Genomic DNA, 22,747 nt, shown 5'->3' with positions numbered 1-22,747 from the left:
AGTTTGCTATAATCCATACAGGGCTGAACAATTGTTTAAAACATTATTGAAATCTACAATTCTACAACTCTACAATTTCATTTAGCAGACGCTTTTATCCAAAGTGGCGTACATCTGAGACTACATACAACACAAGCAAGGATCTAGTCAGGGGAAAAAACCCCAGATAAGAGCCATGAAACAAGTTTAAGTGTGATAATAGGATCGTGGTGTCTACAGGCCATACAGACATAATAGGATATATTTCATTTAATTTTTTTTTGCAGTCTGTCAAGTGCAAAGGTGTTCAGTAAAGGTATGAGTTTTTAGTCTTTTCTTAAATAATCACAAAATAGACAACTGCGATACCCCAATCCATGTTGCTGCAGTTTTTGATAATGATAAAACAGTCACAACCTACAATTTTTCAGATTCCCTTACATGAAAATACTTTCCCCCCACTTGTTAAGATGTCCACATATGGAAGGAAATCTAGCTTTTTGAAATGAACAATATGCATATGCTTTTTCACCTTGAAAATGCACTGTACTTATGATGGTCTCAGAAATATGGATTCAAAATTCCAGGTTTTCACACGCAACAAACCTAAGAAGCCAATCCCGTCAGCTTGCATAGGGAGAGCCTTTCTGTGTCATTCTTCTTCAGAATTGGTTTCCTGCTTAAATATTTGTATTTAATTTACACCAGTGTTACAGCTTGTCATCGTGTAGTGTAGAGTAGTTTTACAATGTTTGAGCAGAGTCGTAGGAGAGCTGGTGGGTTCGAGAACAATCAGATCTTCAGAAATAAACTGCACAATTTTGTGTAATCTTCATATACAATACTTGCTTGTCCCCTTTATATATTGGGCATGTACATTGTTCAGCTAGAAATGGGAGTATCTATTATGTTGTATCTTTGTCAGCCTCATTATGATGATAACAAATGCTACTGGTCAAAAATTTGGGCTCACCTACTCATTGAAGTAAAATCTGTTTGATATTTTAGGTTCGTCAAAGTAGTCACTTTGTACCTTGATGACAGCTTTGACACTATTGGCAACATCTCAGAGCTTCATGTTGCGATGACCTGGAATGATTTTGACAAACAGCTTAGCCCTGTCAAAGTTAACGGGTGGATTTTCTTGCCCTTGTAATGCCTTTCCAAGCATTGGATTTGCTGTGCAGAGGTAGTGTAGATGTACAGCTAATGGTTCTATTGGACTGCTGCATTTAGCAATGTTATGACCAGAACCACTCAAATAACTGAATAAAAACAACAGTCCATGGTTACTTTAAGACATGAAGATCAGTCAGGAAAAAAACATTAAACACCGTGATGAAACGGTGCCGTCCTTAGAAATCACCAGTTTACAAAACCTCAGGTTGACCCACATCAGTGCTTCCCATAATTCATAGTCACATCACAGCATCAGCTGAATGGTAGAATGTGTGCTAAATACTGAGGCAGACTAAAATGAGTTAGAAAACAATTTGGCCATAAGTACTATTAGTTCAATGGAAATCTGGCCTTTAGTTTGACCATAACCAGCATTGCTTTCCCAGCAGAGCATACCACAGGACAATGAGCCAAAAACACCTCCAGGTCTGCAAGGCCTGGATTATACACAGGCAGCTGTGGACACCACAAACGGGACGTTGTTTTAAATGATAGTATGTCCATTTGAGCTGAACAGTTAATCGATTTCAAATCCACATTGCAATTTGAGACAATACAATTAGCAAACTGCAGACATAATTTAGAGTGTATGTTGTTGTTTCAGTTGTTTTCGAAATCTGTGCCGTCTTCCTTGTGTGAGAACACATTTTTATAGTGTCTCACTGTTGGATGCTGGATCACATTACACAGGAAATACGTAGCTGAAGCCTGACTTTAAATATATATACATGTATACTGCAAATCAAATAGCAATATCTGTCTGAAAAATTACATTTAGATATTGTCTCCACACTTAGAGTTCACTCGGAGGACATGTTGTCATACATGCATAGCAGATTGCCGCCTATGTATTCTGTCCATGCACACTGCCGGTGAGCATGCATTCTACAGCCTTTGAAGCACAGAGCCCATGTGGATGCAAATGTTTGGCAACATGTGTATGTCCACAAATAGGTCCATGTGTGGAGATGACCCTCAAGTACCTGAAACTGTAACTGATGGTATTACAGTGGACTGTGTTCTCTTTGACTAAGAAGCAGAGTAATGGGGTGCTGCATCAGATGACCTGGCCTCTACAACCACTGACTTCAACCCTGTTGAGATGGTTTAGGATGACTTGGAGCACAGAGTTGAATAAAAGCAGCTAACAAGTGCTCAGCATACAGTATGCGCTCCTTCAAGAAGAAAAAACTCTCCAGGTTTTTGATTGACAGAATATTAAGAGTGTATAAAGCTGGTAGTAAAACGAACTGGCTTCTATCAAGAATCTAAAGAGTAGAACGTACACTACCATTCAAATGTTTGGGGTCACCCAGACAATTCCAGGTTTTCCATGAAAAGTCACACTCATGTACTAACATAATTGCCCAAGGGTTTTCTAATCATCAGTTAGCCTTTCAACATGATTAGCTAACACAGTGTACCATTAGGACACAGGAGTGATGGTTGCTGGAAATGTTCCTCTGTACCTCTATGTAGATATTCCATTAAAAATCAGCCGTTTACAGCTAGAATAGTCATTTACCAATTCTAGACTGTATTTCTGATTAATTGAATGTTGTTTTCATTGAAAAGAAACTGCTTTTCTTTCAAAAATAAGGAAATTTCTAAGTGACCCCAAACTTTTTTACAAGAGTGTATATTTTTTTATTACAAGTTTGTTATGTTTCCTGTATACATCCACATGTTTATTCCTAGTGTTGTCTTCCATGCTGCTCTACAATGTAGCCAAAATAATGAAAAGCTTTTCAATGTGGCCAGGAGACTGAATTTATCAACTCAGCAATTTTCGGAGCTTTTGTGTCCAGCTAAGGAGGGGTTTCAGCTTTACTCTTCAGCTGGATAGCTCATTATTGATTCCAATAATTGCTCTTTATTAAATCATTTAGATTTTTAGACAACAATGCGTAGCTCTGCAATTCTTCTTTCTTTGTCTCCCTCCAGCCTCAGGGTCAGCTGATAAGAGTCTGATGATCTGGAATCTGGCTCCCAAAGGGAGAGCCTTTCGCTTTGTTGGCCACCAAGATGTCATCACTGGGGTGCAGTTCTCCCCCTCTGGCTCTCTAGTGGCAACTTCGTCCAAAGACAGGACAGTTCGACTGTGGACACCTTCCATGTAGGCATCAGTCACTGTATTCACAACTGTCCAGATGATTTAAAATGTGACAAAAGTTACTTGATGCACAGTTTGGGTTTCAAATCGGTTGTATTTGTTATTTTGTGTGTGTATGTGTGTGTCTTAGGAAAGGCGAGTCAACAGTGTTTAAAGCCCACACGGCTGCTGTGCGCAGTGCTGCTTTCTCCCATGACGGCCAGAGACTGGTGACAGCATCTGATGACAAGTCTATCAAAGTGTGGAGTGTTCATCGACAGTGCTTCATCTACTCCCTCAACCAGCACACTAACTGGGTGCGCTGTGCTAGGTATCCAACAGCACCACATCCAGCCTCTTGTACTCTAGAATGTTTGCATGTTTGTGTCTTACCTAAAACAACTTTAAAACATAGCTGCAATCTGGAATGAACTTTTTGCACAACAAAAATTCGCCAACGGACAATCAACCTAATAGTTACATACACTACCAGTCAAAACTTTGGACACACCTTCTCATTCAATGCTCTATATTCATTTGTTTTATTTTGTACATTGTAGATTAATACTGGAGATTGACAGTGTTTTGTTTACAAAACAATTCCATATGTATTGTTTTATAGTTTTGATGTCTTCAGTATTAATCTAAAATGTAGAAATTAATCAAACCAAAACCATTTAAGGAGAAAGTGTGTCCAAACGTTTGACTGGTAGTGTATGTCTTAACATTTGGCTCTTTTCTGTTTAATAAGGAACAATGTGAAACGTCTTTTAGAGAAGAGTACATAAATCTCGAGCCATGCTTGACTGTATTGGGTGCTGAGTAAATGTGTGTCCCCGTATGAGTGTGAATCAGGGCAGTGCAAAGAAAACGTGAATAGACACTGGCTCTGTAGAATTTGCCTTTCATGTTCTGCCCTTGCTGTAGATTTTCTCCGGATGGGAGGCTCATAGCCTCCTGTGGGGACGATCGGTCTGTCCGGCTGTGGGACACAACCACCAAACACTGCATTAACTGTTTCACTGACTATGGAGGGTAAGTCCCCCCAAAGACTGCTTTAGAGTCCTTTTGTTCCCCTCAGCTTTCGTTTTGCTTTCATGTTGCTTTTTGCTTTGTTACTGAAATGTGATTAGTATTAGTTAGGGAATAATATTTTCTCTTTTGCAGAACTGGAATCATCACTGGATTATTACATCATAGTTTTTTCTTCCTAATGCAAAAACCAATATCTTTCCAAACTTTTAAAAAAATCCAAAAGTACATTTTTAATGCTGATAAAATCCCAGAACATCACAAATTGTAACTTTTTGTGAAAGATATGTAAATTGCTCTCTCTTTCCCATAGACAGCACTATTGTGTATTATTTAAACACTTGACCTGACTCCTGACTTTACTAAGTGTTTTTATTTTGTCAGATCAGCAACATTTGTTGATTTTAACTCCAGTGGCACCTGTATTGCTGCCTCAGGAGCTGACAGTTCACTAAAAATCTGGGATCTTCGGACCAACAAGCTGATTCAGCATTATCAAGGTTTGTCGGAAAAAAAGGATGCTATGTGTCCAATCATGCAGATGCCTGAAATAATGAACTGCAGTCATGACTGCAATTGCATAATAGAGTTTTACCTGAGAAATAAATTTACCCATTCAATGACGAAGCTTGTTTGCATGTTTTTTTGTTCCCTGTTTTAGCTGCAGTTGTTATTTAATGCGTTTCTGTCTGAGTGTGGCTTGTTTGTTTGCCTTTTGGATCAGTCCACAGTGCAGGAATCAATAGTTTTTCCTTTCACCCGTCCAACAACTACTTGGTCAGTGGCTCCAGTGACAGCACTGTTAAGATCCTGGACCTGTTGGAGGGACGTCTCATCTACACCCTCCACGGACACAAGGTGATGCTACAACACAGCTCGATGTACTCGTAGTCATACACCATTAGACTCTATCAAATGCCCTGTGCACTCTAAAAAGACTTCCAATGTTTGTCTGTTTCTGTCATGGTGTGTTTTTAGTCATTAGCATTGTCTTCTATGTTTTTCAGGGTGCTGTGATCACAGTAGCATTTTCTAGAGAGGGAGATCTGTTTGCCTCGGGGGGAGCTGATAGTCAGGTTTGTGCCTTATGACTACATAATGACTCTGCTCATACATCAAAGTTATACTGTTTACTCTTTTGTAGTAAAAAATGTGTTAACCCTGGGTCACAGAAGTTGTGGTTGTCCCTTGGTCCCCTAGGTGCTCCTGTGGAGGACAAACTTTGACAGCAGATCTTATCAGGACGTCCTACAACAACACAGCCGGAGATCCACCCCAGATCCCCCACCTCACCTGTCTGATATTTATCCCAGGACAGCCCACCTTCATCAACCACAGACCACAGCCATTCAGGTCAGTTCAATTTCACTTTTTAAATAAAGAGGTACTTATCAATTAATTGTTCCAGTTTCCCCAAAGCTAATGTATGCTTATGGACAATCACAACTGTAAGGTACTAAAACTCTATTTTTTTATTTTTTTTTTGCCATTTCAGTTTCGAAATAATTTGATACTGTTCATTTTTAAGATTTGAAAAAGATGACAAAAGTCATTCACTTTGCATTTGTTAACTGGGCAATCTAAAATTTTACCTTCGTTTGTATTTAGGGGCACAGTGTCAGGTCTTTAATGAATTGTTTTCTTCATAGGTCAGTCCAACAGTGGCAGACACCCGGTCCACTGACCCACATGTCATAGAGTTGGGTCAAGCTTTTCACAGCACCACGGTAAGCTGATGCAGTACACGCAGTCAACAGGTGCACAAATACGAGAAAGCAAACCAATCCCAAATGACTCAAGATATGTACTTATGTTACTCAGATCAGTCCAATCCTTTCACATCTTATAAACTTTGACCTATGTGTGACCTGTCAGAGACCTAGCTCAAGAGGGCTGGAGAATACGGTGGATGGCCTCCATAAAAATGTTCTAAATGAATCCATGTAGAGCACACAGGAGGAAAACGGCATTGCTTTATTTGTTCAGCGATTTTATTTTCCTGTCGACCATTACTCTGTATGCGTACAAAGAAAGTTTAAACTCCCAGAGAAACTGCTCACCTTTATCCATCATAGTACATCATCACACCAGTGTGTTTCTCAGAGTCTGTGAGGATATCTACATTTTACAAAGTAGAAGAGTGTCTGTTTCCCGATTCACCTAAGTGACATGTCTCCATGTGTCTACTTCTCTTTAGACATAACAAACAACACCACAGTTGTGCACCACTGAAAGCACTTACATTAAAATACAAAGGCAGCAATATATTCAAAGTACTTACATACTGAAAAGATAAGTTTATCAATATTACTCCACCAAAGAGATGGAGCCTCGGTGGAGTAACATTGAATCAGCGTACGTATGAATCAAAGTACGTTTTTCTGTCTGTTTGCAACATTACTCAAAAAGACTAATGGATTTGGGCGTAATTTTCAGGGAAGGTCAGAAATCACACAAGGACCAAATGATTATATTTTGGCAGTGATGTGGCTTATAGTCTGGACTCATGTATTTCTTAAAGTTTTCTGTATCATTGCAAGATAGCTTATATAACATACACATGCATAACACACCTGTGCTCAGCGCATGGTAGTTTTGTTTGTGGATACATCTAGATTAAATGGCCACTTTCTGTGGTGTCATGATTTCTGAGCTTCAGTAACTAAGAAACAAATGCCACATTTTCTGAAAAAAAATAAAAAAATGCTGCATTTCTGACAATGCCATATGGGGGAATGAACAACCTTGGTGGGGTACTGTGCTCTCTGAGTGCTTTACTAGTTATTTATGGCGGACGTAGAGAGTCAAGGTTATCCATTTGGGGGGAAAACACTGAGAACCACCAGGTGGCAGTGCAGACCGGTATTTAGTTTGGCCATTCAGCTGCAGCACTGAAACCTGCTTCAATGAACAACAATTTGTTCACCTGTCAGAGGTGCAGTGATGGAGCAGAAAGCAACACTTCACTGTTCAGTTTGTGTTTATCCTTAAAACAGTGGTTCTCCATGAAAACTGTTCAAAAATGTAATACTATTGTAATTGTAATTACACAGTAGTATACACTAAGGAATGTCTGTAATTTTACAAATGCCATAAAAAATGTTTACAACTTGGTTATTTTTAAATGTGACTGTAGCTTCAATTTTATTTTATTTTATTTTTATTTTTTTAATCTTGAGAGCCCTATTACATATGGCGTAGTTGGATACATATGGCATAGTCGGCAACGACTGAAGCTGGCATTTTGTCAGCCAAATGTAGCCACTGTTAGCCACGCGCAGCTCTGTCCGGGGGCTATGTTTTTCTGTTCCAGGATACTTTCCAGGCTAACATCACAGGCCTATTTATTAGACTTTTGAGCTGCCTTTTCATATATAATTCTATCAATACCCCTTTGTGTGTTTGGGGTTAATTTTTTCTTTCTGTTGTTATTTATTGTTGCTGAAGGCCCATCTAGGGTGGCAGGGCAGTGACCTGTCCATGAACTGCAGTAGCCAGTTCAGATTATGTTGCAAGGTAAAATCCTGGATGTAAAGTAGTGCTCTGGAAATGTTGATCCCGGATAAACGACAAGAAACATGAGACTGATGTAGGCAGGTCCTAATGTACAGATTAAACACGTATTAGGAAAACAACACACTTTCACAGACCCGAGGATGACCCGTAGACATACAGTTTTGTGGTAAAAATGTCGTATCCACTGTCATGTTTGTCACTGTGAAATGAGTTAATTTTGATCAGAAATGTTCATTGGCATGAAATTTTGTCTGTAGGCTGTTATCTGAGAAAATGTGAGCTTTAGTAGCGTCACCAGTTGTTCCCTTGACAATAGGGTCCCAGCATCGGTACCAGGAATTACTGCCTCCTACTGTTGTAAATAAGAATAGCATGGCGTGGAAGGATCAGTTTGGGATTCATAAGATGGGTGTTTATGTATGCAGTCAGTGTGTATGACCGATTCTGGTACTTTATCCATCAGCTTGTCATGCTTTAGACATGAGAGTGTAATGCACCGCCCACTGTGTAGCTCACACATTACTCATCTAGGCATCACTCACACAGGCTTTTAAGCGTTAAAACTCTGTTCAGGTAACATTCTACCATGAAACAGTCATAGCAATAAATCCATTAAACCATTAGATAATTTAAAATGATCTAAGTCGGTAGCTTAAAGTAGCATTTAATGATGAATGGTAAATATAATGTTAGTGTTATTTACATCACAGCCCAAATGATGGACATAAATGTGCTTATTATTGTTTTCTAATATTCAGGAATACTGTACAATCTGAGCGTGCAGGGAAATGGTGATTATCATTTTCCTCTAGTGCCATCACTTTTTTGACCCTAGAAGTCAAGTTGTGTAAAGGTCTTTTGAGCACTCTGCAATGTTTAGGGGAATGATGGGGAGATTCAGTTTCTATTGACTGTGTTGGCATTAAATGCTTTAAGAAGAAAAATCTAATCTTACCCTTGTTCCAATTCCTATAAATGATGCACTGAAAAACTAAGTATATATAAATTATAGCTCCTATAATAGCTGTAGGAGTCATTTTTCTTTAGTGTGTTGCCCTACTTCTCTTAGTGACTCCTTCCCTGCTATTGGCTGCTGTGTGGGAGGAAAACCAAGAATGGACTTAGCCAAGTGGAAGTCACTTAGAATGAGGATGGCCAAGTCCGATAAGTGGTTTTGGTTTAAGACTCCAGTAAACACACAGCTATAAATCAGCCATTCATAGTTTGAAATGTTCTGGCCTCATGGAGCTGTGTAGAAGAGTGGGTGACAGAAGACATGAGTTTTAATCTGCTCGTCATGGATTGCTTCTGGCAAATTGTTGAATGTAGGAAAATTATAAATATGCACAATATTGTGTGTTTTCAAGTATGTTTTGCTAGCCTAGCCGCGCTAGACAACCCACGGCAACGAATTTAATTCTCTGCCAGGGTGGGTCTAGTTACCCTCCATAAGGCTTGAGGCTGGATGCTCCTAAAACTGGCCGGACCAATCACCATGAAGTGTAGAGTCAGAAGGCGGGCGTAACGAAGTGACGACAGAGGCGTGACGATTCTGACAGAAACAACCGGCGCACAATAAACAGTTATCTTTCAACTCGGCTTTGGCCACAGCCCTTAAAGATTTGAAGCTAAAATTCAACTTGAAAGATAAACAAAGGACGGCACTGAAGTGTTTCATTGAGAAGAAAGATGTATTTGGACTTATGCCGACGGGATATGGCAAATCCTTAATATACCAGTTGGCTTCACGGCTCCGCTGGTTGGGAAGCTAATGGGACTTAGCCACAATCCGCCGGTGCTCTTGGAACTACGTCAGCCTATTCGTTGCGCTGATTGGTTGTATACCTACCCAATTGCTGCAGAGGGATTTGATAGACAACCTTTTAGCCCGCCTCCCTCCCTGTCGAGCTTCCCTAGACCCTTGTGCCGTCAGAAACATGGGTATAGCATGGCTAGGCTAATGTTTTGCTGCTGTTTGCTTAGAATTCACATAACATATTGGAAAGCTATTACATCTGCATGTACACTGCTGTTCAAAAGTTTGGGGTCACCGAGGCAATTTCATGTTTTCCATGAAAACTCACACTTTTATTCATGTCATGATTTGTGTATGATGGTGCATCTGGTTGCTCTCTTCTAGGGAAAGCTGTCTGGCATACAGAAACTCAGTAAACTTACTAATAAGGGGAATAAGCAGTTATTTGGCCTGGTAATGCCTACCATAGATGGATAAATCTAAAAATATTGCTACCCACAGAAGATCTAGCTTCTTCAACAGAACTTTGAAAAAAAAAAAAGCTATCACACTGTTCTTTGCGTTGCCTCAGTGACAGGTGATCATAGACTTGTTAAGTAGCTGGCATTTAAGAAGTAAAAGTTAATTAATCAGTAGATGACCACAAAATATTTTATTTTGAGTGCACACTTTCTGGCTGTCATGTTGCTCTTTTATGAATGCAAAACCTTTTCATTGAGTACTCAGAGAAGGATTTCTAAAAAATATTATTGACACCTAAGCCTGCTTGTGTAGTCAGCAGATCACTCAGATTTGGCTCCTCGGCTGTTTCGTCCTCTTTGCATCTTCCCTTTTCTCTCCTTCTCTTCTCTGTGCTGAAGGAGCTTGTGTTTGCTCCCTGCCTGAATCGCCCAAGCGTGCCTGAATGGGAAGGCCCGTGAGAGATCAGAGAAAGATGGGGGGCAGGGGTGGAGATCAGAGAAATGAGGAGAGAGAGCAGGAATCCACGTGCCAGTGCCCGGGCCCCCGGGGGCCCTGAACAGGGAGCAGCAGCCACAGCTCTAATAATAGACTAGCTGGAGTTCTGCCTGCCTGTTTAACTTACTGACTAACTCCCTACACCCTAGTGTCACCCATAGTTAATACATATACATCAGTTTTCTCTTGGCCAAAAATAGCACACTCTCTGTTTGTGCATCAGCTGACTGTGTTCAAATGAAATGTGTTCACTTTTTAAACACACATGCACAAAGCTCCTGACTTATTTGTGCACATCCTTCAGTGGTTCCTGCAGTGTCCTGTGTGTCCATGCATGTGTTGTTAAATGTGTAAGTGTATAGCTGAATTAGTGTGAATTTGGTTGCGTCAGTGAGCTGCATATATATGAATGTGTTGGTGCATATGTGATTTTTTTTTTTTTCAAAGTTATTTGTGTGTGTCTGTGTGCATGTGCGCTTCAGGGGTTTGTCTGTGAATGAGTCACTGGGTATTGCAGTGTGAATGTGTGTGTGAGGGTCATTCCTGTTTAAATTGGTTCTGAGCAGGGAGCCCCCAGTGCTACTTTTCCTGTCAGCACTCATCATCTGATATCCATTGCTGGGAAACTCTCCTCCTTGTGCTCTCTTCCTCGTGTCTTCACCTCTGGTTATTTCCTTGTCCTTCCGCTGTTGATGTCCTCAGAGTGCTTTCCCTTCCGCCCTGCATCCGTGTTTCCCCTCCATCGCCCTAATGGGCCCAAGCGTAGGAGGAAAGAGGGAGAAGGGCTGGGAGATGCAAATAGCCTGAGGTGGGTACGTGGGTGGTTGGATGGGGAAGTTCCTGTACTCAGAGTTCCTGTCGCCATCAGTGACCTTTTGTCTTGAGGCCCATCTCCTCTTGTCACTTATGCATCATTTTCCTTTGACTTTCTTAGACTCCAACGACTCTTAAGCCTGTTAATGCTTTAAATGGCAAGCCTGTTCACAAGCTTTCCTGGGTCTCTATTAATCCCACTGTATGTAAATGTTATTGATAGTTAGATCGGTGTGCAGCCATGTTTCAGAAACTGGTTGGAAGCCTTCCCAGTATGAGGTTTATTGTTTGATTGCCCATATATTTTAGACCATGATCTAAATGATTTTTTTTTCATTTTGTATAAATATTCCTTTTAAACAAAAAGTACAGCTTTTGCAAATGACTCATAATATTATCAACAAAGAAGAAACAAACCATTAGTCGTTATACATCAGTTTACGGTAAAAGCAAATACTGTGCATGAGGTCAGTAGGATGCCTCCATGTTGGATAAGTGCACACATAACATTACAATTCTATAGGGCTTCTTACTTGCATTCAGGAAGTTTGTATGGACACGAAGGTGACGTCAGAATCGACTTGATGACACTAATGTGACATCAGCTGTAGCTTTGTCCCCTTCCTCCCTTTCTCTGTATCTCTTTTCAGTAGCCATTAAGCTATGCAGTGAACTGGCAGCACTATCAGGGCTCAGTGCTTCTGAATGGACTGTTATCAGCAAACACTATGCCCTCACAGAGCAGAGAGAGACCCACAGCGATGCCCCCCCCCCCTCATGTGACGTGATATAGCTTTGATAGACACACCAGTAGCTACAATGTGACCTATCTAATCCACATCAGCAGTCATAGTGTCCATCGGCTGTGAGTTCTGGATGACCGAATAGTCTATTGATATTTGTTTTAAAATTTTGCCGTTAAAATTGTGACAGTGTACATTTTATTTTCTGACCCAATGTAATAACACTGTCTAAAGTCTGAATGACTTTAAATAGAATCACATGATGTTCATTTGTGCAAGTAGTTTTTTTTTCGTAACTAGTTTAGTTAAATTTAATTGCTATTACCACGTTGAGGTTCTCTATTTTGGGCCCAGGCAGTATCTGCTAATAAAACACAACCTTCCACCATGTTTAGGTTGCCAAGCATGACACATTTCAATGAAATAAATCAATATGTTAATAGTATGATTACGTTAATGTAGCATTGTCGTGCTTAATTTCTATTGCAGTTGAGAATTTTTAAATCAGGTTAATTAACATCAGTGTTTTACTGACTGTAGAATGCTATTTATTGTCTAATTTGTGGTTTCAACTGTCAAGATTCTCCCTATATTATCTGAAATGCCTCTTATTCGTAGAGCCATAGCCCTGCACTTTGGTATTACAGTTTTGGAGCAGTTACTGGCTGAATTTGAAATGTTTTTTTGATGTTGTATTTTTAAAAAACAAAACAAAACAAAAAGGTCTGCTTTTTGTGGAGTCATATGTATATCTTGCTGTAGTAATATATATTCATCTTTGAGCATTTTTTTTTGCTAAAAGATGCTTTGTGGTTAGTTTTCATAAACATTAATGTGTCTCAATGTACTATTTCTTCTTTCACGGCTTAACAAAACATTTTTGAACTCTGTTTGATGTCAGTGTCACAAAGTATACTTTTGTGGAACTGTGTGGCCAAGCGTCTTTCACTATGTAGCACACTCTGCTGTCTGCTTGAGTGTCCTCTAGTTAAGTGACAGCAAAGAACAGGTTGTGAAACACGGTGAGTGTCAATCCCATTGCACTGAACAGATATCAAGTCAGCTGTGAAACACATGAAGAATGGCAAGCATGAAATGAGGCTAAGGAAAACAACAGAGTTGTGTGTGTGTGTGAGTGTGTGGTGTTCTTGTTTTTATGAGGACCACAGTGTCCACAGACACTGTTCATGAGTGAGTGAGTTCATCAAAGTCCACCGGAGTAGAGCAGGCTGCTAGGTGACCGTTTTTCAAAGATAAGGTTTGACGTAAAGTTGATAGTGCAACAGTTTGGTTTGAATTTCGAGCCACATGTAGGATTAGGTTTAGGATAAGCATCTAGTTAGCAATGGTTAGCTGTATGGTGTTGAGACCTAATGTTTAAGCCAAAATTTGAACGTTTTTACTGGTGACAAACAGTCCTCAGCATTAGCAGTACAAACGTGTGTGTGCATGTGTGTGTTTAAGAGGTGATTAGATAGCGTACGGTTAGATTTGGTTACTTGCACAATCTCTTGTGTCCCTGCAGACGTTAGCAGTGACGCCAGTTTGACCAGACAAGGTGTCCTCTACCAACAGGCCTCCTGGCACAAACCTCCATCCGTGTACATGCATGCGTGTTGGTCTTCTAGTTGTGTGTCCAACTCTCCTGTGCGCATGAGTGCATAACCCTGATGTAAAAGTGTGTCCCAACTTTATTTGCTGTGCTCTGTCCTCAATTTTAATAACTCTGTTCAGGTGCATCCATTAGCTGTGAACATGTAAGACCATGCATATTTGTGCAAGTGCATAGAGGACCCCACCCCCAGCCCTCTCTCACTTCCTGTGTAGGGGAAGTACAGGATATTGGATGGCCCGGAGGTTTAGATACCAGATTTAAGTGCTATAGAGGAGAACACGAGTGACAAGACACGACGGAAATGAGCTAAAGATAGTAACAGAGGGGGGAGGGGGGTTCACTTTCCACCAGGACATGGACTCCCAGAGGCTGCATAACACCCTCACGCTTGAATACATTACCACACGCAAACACACACTGCTGCACTCAGGAAAACACGCTTGTGTGCACTCCGTCCGAATCACAATCGGGCACATTCATTCATACTATATTCTCTCAGATGCCGTTAGAATCAGAGAGACTCTTACTCACATACTCCCCTGCAGACCTAATCAGCTAAAAATAGGCACACAGAGCATTTATGCATCTAATATTACAATAGCAGCATGCTTGAACTTGCTTTAAATTATTATTATATTAGCCTTAAAGCTGCTGTCCGGAGTTTGAATCGCAGCGTCTCCCAGAACACTGTTGGTCCCTCCCTCCCTCTGATTTCGCCCCTTTATTTGTGCACGCGCGCAGTACATGAGAGAAGTGCCCGGAGTGCTGCAGCATCTCGCCTGTTTTGCTGTTTTCCACTCTTCTACATTTAGTACATTTAGTAAATAATAAAGGAATTACGTTAGAATGCTGTATTGAGTCTAACTTGTCCTAATACCAAAATAACATGAATCTGCTAGGATGAACTAGTAAAGTTTCAATATGTGATTACACTCGTGTATCCCTCTCGATTACGTTGTTTATCAAACTTAGTGCATTTACGCGTGTATATGTGTTACATTGTTTATTTATTTCTATCTAGAGTTCAGAATTGCATGACTCCTCTGACGAAGAGTGTGTCCCAGACGCCCCAACATCTTCCTCCAGAGGTCGGGCATCTAAACGAAGCCGTCAGGCGGGCTATGGAGGCCGTGGTCGAGGAGCGATGCGAGCACCCCGAGCCAAAAAACGTCCTGCAGTCTCTTGGCCTGACAAGCCGTGGGATTGGTAACTTTTCTGGAAGTTGCTGATCCCTGATGCTCTCTCCTCCACAAACAAAACAAATGTGCGTGCGGTTGCGTAGTGCGTAGCTCGCCCACCTCTGCATGGGCTTGCTTGCTGTGCGCGTAACCGTTGATTGACAGCATGACAAAGCTGAAGCTCGAACTTGATTGGTCGGCAGCAACCGGCGCTTTTTGGAATAACATGGGGGTCTATGAGAGGAAGGCGGAGCTCAGGAATAAATTTTCATATCGCGTTATACTAACTTTATATTATAGTATCGAACTAGACTAACACATTTAAGCTTTGTTAAAAAATGATACATAAATTGAAAACAAACGGAAACTCCGGACAGCAGCTTTAACTAAAATGATTTTGTGTCATTTGAGACAATCAGTCATAGCACTGGAAACATGGAGTTAACAACCAGCTTTATAGTTCTGTGCAGATTTTTGTCTGTGGTTTTTGTTTTGGCTTTCTAAATTGCACACAGCACATTTCCGACCTAAATGAACACTAAATTGAGACACAGTATGTTGCTATGGGTACTGGTTGAAGACATGCTCTCGAACAACAACTAACTTTTAAGTTTTGTTAAAATTTAACAAAATGACGATGCTTTCTCAGTAGTGGAGACTAAACCAGAGCTAAAAATGTATATTGGACACAACTCCTGTTTGCCGGTTGTGTAATTAAACCATTGTTTCATACTATTTAGAAAATTGAGGAAAAGCATGAAATCAGGTGGGTATTTGGGTTCCACCACCTAGCAGACAGAATGCGCTTCTGGAAGTGTTTGATTGGACTATTTTTAACTGGGATATTACTTGACACCTCCTGACCATACAGCAGCCCCAGTGACAGCAGAGTCGAAGCGTAACCTCGTCTCTAGACACCACACATGTCATGTACTGCAATGTTTTGCTGTTAGACTCCCCGTTGTGGCTCCAGTCTCTCAGGCGCTTGCATGCAAGTGTCCAAAAACTTGATCTTCCTCATCCAAAATGCAAGAGGAGGGCAATCCTTATCACTAATTTATGAGGGTTCTCTCTTCAGATTCCTGTCCATGCTTTCCCTCCCTCACCTGTCACCCTTTCTGTCTCTCCCCCTTCTCTCCTCTTGTAACTCTTGTCTCTTCATCTCGACCTTACGCAACACTCACTTACAAAAAGCACTTTAGGGTCCCCTCCTGACGAGAAGATTTTTTTGGAATTGCCCCATTGTACCTATCTAATCTGGTGAACCCATATGTCCCCACACGGGTTCTCCGTTTCCAGGGGACTGGACTTCTGAGTGTCCCAAAGGTCCGTAAAAAAACGGTTGGGGAACGGACTTTATCATTCTGGGCACCAGCATTATGGAACAGTCTACTGGTTGAAATCAGGCAGACATCTTCCATTGATGTATTTAAAGCTAAGCTGAAGACCCACTTGTTCACATTTTCATATAAATCTTAAATTGTTTGTTTTACTGATGTCTTTTTTTATTGTTTTGTTTTTATTGTTTTTTATCTATTTTTGCTGTTTTTATCTGTTTTTGCTGTTTTTATCTCTGTACAGCACTTTGATTATAAGCGCTTTATAAATAAATTTATTATTATTATTTGCTTCTCTTAGATCACAAGGTACAAAAGTGTTTGTCTGTTATTCAGGTTAAGCATGCCGGAAAAGTAATAAAACAATGATCATAATATATAGATAATACTGCATTATCACCACATCCTACTGTGTAAGCATTTATTTGGGAATTTTTGCGGTTTCTTTATCTTACATTGGTTTTATGCATAAACAGATATCACTGAATAGGTGGTCATGGAAAGTGTATGGAACAATCAAGAACAAATCTTGCAAGTCTATTGACCAAAACATACAGCGCCCTCCATAATTATTGACACCCCTGGTTCAGATGTGTTCTTTAGCTTCTAATAAGTTCATTTTTTTTCTAAATAATATAGGACCACAATGAAAAAAAAGAGGAAAATCCAACATTTAATTCAAGTGCATTTATTCAGTGGGAAAAAAATCACAAATTAACCCTCCTGTCGTCCTGTGGGTCAAATTGACCTGTTTTAAAGTTTTTAAAAATGTGGGGGGAAAAAAATATTTTCACAGTGAAAACTTCCACATTTTCAAATTTCTTTTAGGAAATTTTTGAAAATTGTTTTGGTGGAAAAAATTTTTTTTAAAAAAATGTTTAAGAACATTCAGAAAAAAATCAACCAAAATCCAGTGAATTTCGCTGTCAAATTTGGGGATTTTTTTTATTTTTAAAAATAAAACTTTTGTGGGAAACTTTTCAGGAATTTTCTTCCTGATGATTTTGCAAATTTTTGATAAATTTGGGGAAATTTTTTCTGAATTTTTGGACTTTTTTCAGACAAGGCAACAACATTTTTTGGTAAGGACAACACGAGGGTTAAGAAATAATTCTTTTACATCAAATCATGTGTGCCACAATTATTAGCACCACTGATTTTAATACTTTGTACAGCCTTCTTTTGCCAAAAAAGCAGCACCTAATCTCTTAGAACACATTTTTCAACATTTTTCAGTGTGAGAGTATGCTTCTGCAACACATCTTAACCAGGAGTGCCAATAATTATGGAGGGCACTGTATGAACGCTGAAAGCACAAAAAAAAATCATAAATTTCTACTATAGCTCTAAAAGTCTAAAAGTCGCTGGGGTCATTTTCCTTTTTTTCTTTTCCGAGTTAATATATAGAACAAAGTGAGACATGTGGACACGTGACTAGATCACGCTCTGCTTTTAAAAGGATAGTGCTTTAAAGTGAAAATCTTTTATAAACACAAATAGGTCAATGACATGCAGGATCATCAAATAATTTCTTTATATACGGTATTCCTAAAATACTGTGCATGTTATTTTTGGTGTGTTAATTCATATGGTGAATGAATTCACGTCAGTAGTAACTCTACAATGTCAGATGTAACACTGTGAGACGTTATGGCTATTTCAGAGCTGTTCACCTCAGTTCCTGTCACTCTGAGGGCTTCCCTCCTTGCATGTCACCTCCACTAGCCCTCCACATTCGACCAGCCTCCATCTCACTGAACGTACTCTCTCAAGGGTACCGCTTGTATCCTCAGAGCCTCTGGTGAAAACGTGCTGACAGTCGGTCCATGCAGTGGCTAAAAATAGTAAGGCAGGCCTATTACAGGTATTACTGGGACACCTGAAAGGCAAATGATGGTGTGTTGTGTTTTCTTCCCTGCTTGTTCGGAGAAATGCGTGGAAGCTAGAATGCAAGATAAAAATAGCATTTGGTTGAGATAAAGAAGCGCATTTATGGGGTCATCTTGTCTATAAGATCCTGGAAAGAAGGGAGAGAGAAACAGACTATTAAAAATATTTGTGGAATGCTGCCTTTGTGGTCAGTTTGTGTTTTTTTTGTAATTCCCAGTTGGTTTGTTGAATCTGCAGATTTCTCATACAAGGATTCAGTGTTTCACTTTATCTATTTTCCTTATTTATGTTTACTTTTGCATTCTTTTCTATATAAGCTGATGTAATACTATGTGATCATAACTTGAACTCAGCATAAATATACACTACCAGTCAAAAGTTTGGAAACACCTTCTCATTCAGTGGTTTTTATCTAATTATTTTCTACATTGTAGATTAATACTGAAGACAGCAAAACTTTAAAGAATACATACTGAATTATTTTGTAATCAAAAAAGTGTTAATCTTCAGTTTTAATCTAAAATGTAGAAAAAATACAAATAAATAAAAAGCATTGAATGAGAAGGTGTGTCCAAACTTTTGGCTGATATTTTACACTTCCGATCCAAAATAAAATATCAAACCAGTTTGCTTTCACTGGTGCTGTCACCCAGTATTAACATATGCCACCAAAACAGCTAGAATCTGTGGGGGCCTGGACTCCACAGATCTCCAAAGTTGTCCTGTGTCACAAAGCACTAAAACGTTCACAGCAGATCCTTTAGTCCTGCAAGTTATGAGGTGTGGCCTCCGTGGATGGGACGTCTTCATCTAGACATCCCACCGCTGAATGACTGGTTATAGATCGAATGAATTTGGAGGCCAAGCCAACACCTTGAACTCTCTGTCATGTTCGACAAACCATTTCAGGATTGTTTTTGCACTGTGGCAGAGTGCATTATCCTGCTGCTGCAAGATGCCAGTGCTGTCATTAATACAACTGCCATGAAGCATTGTGCTAGTATGCAGTATACAGTGTTTATTTAGGTAGGTGAATGACAGGACCCAAAGTTTCCTGGCAGAACATTTCCCAGAGCATCACACTCTTCTTTTTTCATTTTTACTGCAAACAAACATTGGCTCCAGATATTTGTTTATCACTCTCCTCGATTACTTGTGATCGGTATCAGTATTCACCAGGTGTCCTTCCTTGGACCATTTTTGGTAGCTACTAATCACCGCTTGCCAGCAACACAAGACCTGCTGTTTCAGGATGCTCTGACCCAGTTGTCTTGCCATCATAAGCTGGCCCTTGTCCAAGCCACACACATCCTTTCCGTTGCCCGTCTTACTTGCCTCCAACACATCAACTTCAAGAACTGACTGTTCACTTGCTCCCGAATATGTCCCTCATCTTGACAGGTCCCATTGTAGGAAGATGATTGACATTATTCACCCCACCTGTCAGCGGTCGTACTGTGTTCGCTGATCTTTGTATGTGTGTTTGCTTGAGAGTATGTTTCAGATTTTCAGTCACAGTACCGGTAGGTAAATAAATAGACATTTTTGTTCCTTATGAACAGTTACAGAATAGCTTTAACTGAAGAAACTGTTGACGTTGTTTAAAAGGACCTGCTAATGTATCTAGGGCAAATAAATCTGGCGTTGTCTGACTATGGTAGACAGCTGCAGCTAAACCCATGTAAGGGAACCATTGTGTATGTATGTGGAAATAACAGGCTACCTTAATGTCTGGCAGTGTTGCTTGCTGATGCTATTTTCTCCCTGAGTGGAGGCAGAGAGGATGTGGCCCGGTGAACCGCGTAGGCAGATCAGACGCCTCATGGCTCTGCTGCTGGCCGAGTTTATTTCTGTACAACCCATCTAGGCTTGCAGAAAAGGACATTGATTTTTCTGAACATTTTTTTTTTAATGTGTTTTCTTTTTCTTCCCATTGAAAGGCATTTACCTGCAGGCCTTGAGTGATTGGTACAAAGGTTAGCTAAGACAGGATTGTACTTTCAGTGGACTCTTAAAAATGGATTTTTAATGGCTAGATTAGATGGTAGATTAAGCATACAGTAGTTGTGTCAGACTGTCTGGTAGCTGCATTAGCTCATTTTTCTATTAATCTATGGATATAGAAGTTCTGTTATATATTATGCTGCTGAGGTTGCTTATATGCTGATAAACAGTGTGTTGACGATCTGTACATTAGTTGCTTTTGTGAGTTTGTGTCGCTCTGTGTGTGTCTGCTCATGTCTGCACACCAGTACATGTGTCTGTGAAGAGAGGATTACTGGGAAAGGGCTACGAAAACAAATACATTTCCTGTGAGCTGAGAAAGCCACGGGGTCACGGTTTCTCTCCGGAGGTGCAGCTGTAACCCAACACTGCCTCAGTCCCAGGTTAAACCCCACCTCCTCTCACTGCTACCCCCCTCCTGTTAAGCTCATAGTCCACCTGTGAGGAAGTCATTCATCTCTCTGTTCCCTGGAGGGGGATAACTGGATCCCCCACCTCTGACCACAGCCGCACTGATGGATGGCTTTAATGGGCTTTTGTTCTTTGATATTTCCACGCTCTTCCTCTTTCTTTACCAAATCGCCTCTGATATCTGCTCATACCTTTTTACTTCATTTTCTCTTTTGTGTTCCATTTCCATTTCACATATGTTCAGCAAATAGGTGAAAGCTTTTGGTTAAGTAGTGGTCTCTTAAGTCTTATTTGTGTTTTTTTTCCTCCCTTTTTTAATAACTCTCACATCATAAAAAGTAAATACACATATCTTTATATCACCCTCAATTGGAGTCAGACCTGCCAAACACTTAATGCATAAAATAAGTGAGTACATCTTAGAAGGCTATCTGTCACACTGGCAACTACATGTTTATACCAAAATGGTAATGTATAAAAATATATGCTGAGAGTTGCTGTCACAGTTTGGTGTCATTTACGGACACATTACTTCTGTTGTGGGCAGTCAAATAGAGTACAACTACTCTGACTTAACAGATGTAGACTGTGAATATAAACCTGCCACTGGCCCTGTCTATCAAGAATGTTGCAGTTTTAAAATCCCCATTGCTATAGAAACCATCAACAACTTCCAAGCTCGCAAAGAACATGGTAAAAATGCCCACTTTTGACAAAGATTTTTACACGGGCAGACCTATTCCATTTCATGCAAGCTTCTATGTTGGTTTAATATATTTCTTCAAGAGTTACAAACAGTCGCCTTAATGAGTCCATTTAGCTCCTCCAGAGCTAGAGTATAGGCAGGCTTCAGCTTCTTGGTCACCAATTGTCAACTTAGTTTTGTTTTTTTTAGCTGTTAAAGTAATATATCACACATATTGAGGTCGTTCTATAAATCCTAAATATTTCAGTTTAGCTTCTGCTCAACCATCTCTGATTTACTTGAAAAATGCTTAACATTATATATGAATATTCATGAAGGTATTTGTGAAATTTTAGTGTGATATATTGTACACTTTCTGAGAGAATTAGAAAAACAACAACTAACAGTTGACCCAACTTTTGACACTTTTTTTCGCAGATTGAAGTCAGAGGCTAAATTTGGACAAGAATATCTCAGCAGCTATTAAAGATTCAAGCCTAAAAATAGCGCTGTATGTATGTCAAACTCTTATCTTCCTTCAAAGTATTGTGTCAGTGCTGTAGAATAGTCTGAATGCACTTATTGCTCCACCAAGGAATGCGATGACAATTGGTGTTGGTTTGTCCGTCCGTGTGTCTGTTTGTCCGTCGATCACAACATTACTCAAAAATGGATTGAAATGAAATTTTCAGGGAAGGTCAGAAATGACACAGGGACCAATTGTTTACATTTTGGTAGTGATGCAACTTATAGTCTGGATCCACGGATTTGTTAAATATTTCTATATCAGTGCGAGATAGCGGCACGATGTCACTGCGACTACGTATGACAATTCAAGACTACGTCAGCTGCCTGTTGCCAGTCACATGATTGCAATCCTACTACAAATCGACTGCAGCAGACCACAAATTGTTTAAAGATTTCCTCCATCAGAAATCATACGACTGAGCAGCCTTAGTGGAATACTGTGCTCTTTGAGTTCTTCTCTTGTTATCATTTTGCTATAGGCGAATAAAAAGCAAAGATGTAGTGATGGTGCCCCTCTAGCTTGTTTTAGATTGAACTTTTGCATGTGTTACTAAATTGTATAATTCACAACAAAAAAAAGCACAACAAAAAGATCTATGATGGTTCACCTAAATGTTCAACCCAGATGTGTTGCCCAGTGACATTTGGCTACACATTATGTAAGCCAATTAGACGCATGCAAGCACATAAACAATACAATAACAACAACTCCATTAATCCCATTAAGAACAACTTATTTTTACAATAAGGGTGTATTTTCGATCATTAAAAACATCAAACAGATCAAACATCTAAGAACTGCAATTTACAACATGAAGGTAAGCTCATCCACCATTGTTTACTTTATGAAATTATTGAGGATAGCCACAGTGCATACCACTTAGAATTGTTTGGCTCTTTGTTTCAGGACTTTGTGAATACTTTTTTGATGTTCTTAGAAGGTCTGGTCTCAATCAGATATAAACCTTACAAGAAATGCAACTTTTATGCCAAATGCTGTGATTACTGTCTCGATAAACAACGATTTTCATG

At 39.8% G+C, this 22,747-nt stretch overlaps 1 protein-coding gene across 1 annotated transcript in view; it reads left to right on the top strand.

Annotated features, from left to right (window-relative positions):
• The window catches only part of poc1b (POC1 centriolar protein B), a 67,172-nt gene that overhangs the window by 1,420 nt on the left and 43,005 nt on the right, over positions 1-22,747 (top strand). Inside the window, exons 3-10 of the mRNA XM_022214575.2 lie at positions 3,103-3,274; positions 3,402-3,581; positions 4,178-4,285; positions 4,667-4,782; positions 5,007-5,140; positions 5,290-5,358; positions 5,483-5,635; positions 5,932-6,009. Of these exons, the coding sequence (XP_022070267.2) occupies positions 3,103-3,274; positions 3,402-3,581; positions 4,178-4,285; positions 4,667-4,782; positions 5,007-5,140; positions 5,290-5,358; positions 5,483-5,635; positions 5,932-6,009 (1,010 nt within the window). The remainder of the gene's footprint in view (positions 1-3,102; positions 3,275-3,401; positions 3,582-4,177; positions 4,286-4,666; positions 4,783-5,006; positions 5,141-5,289; positions 5,359-5,482; positions 5,636-5,931; positions 6,010-22,747) is intronic.

The sequence above is a fragment of the Acanthochromis polyacanthus genome, chromosome 8 (assembly GCF_021347895.1).
Source record: "Acanthochromis polyacanthus isolate Apoly-LR-REF ecotype Palm Island chromosome 8, KAUST_Apoly_ChrSc, whole genome shotgun sequence".
NCBI classification, from domain to species: Eukaryota; Metazoa; Chordata; class Actinopteri; family Pomacentridae; genus Acanthochromis; species Acanthochromis polyacanthus.
This window is presented reverse-complemented; position numbering and strand designations above follow the sequence as displayed.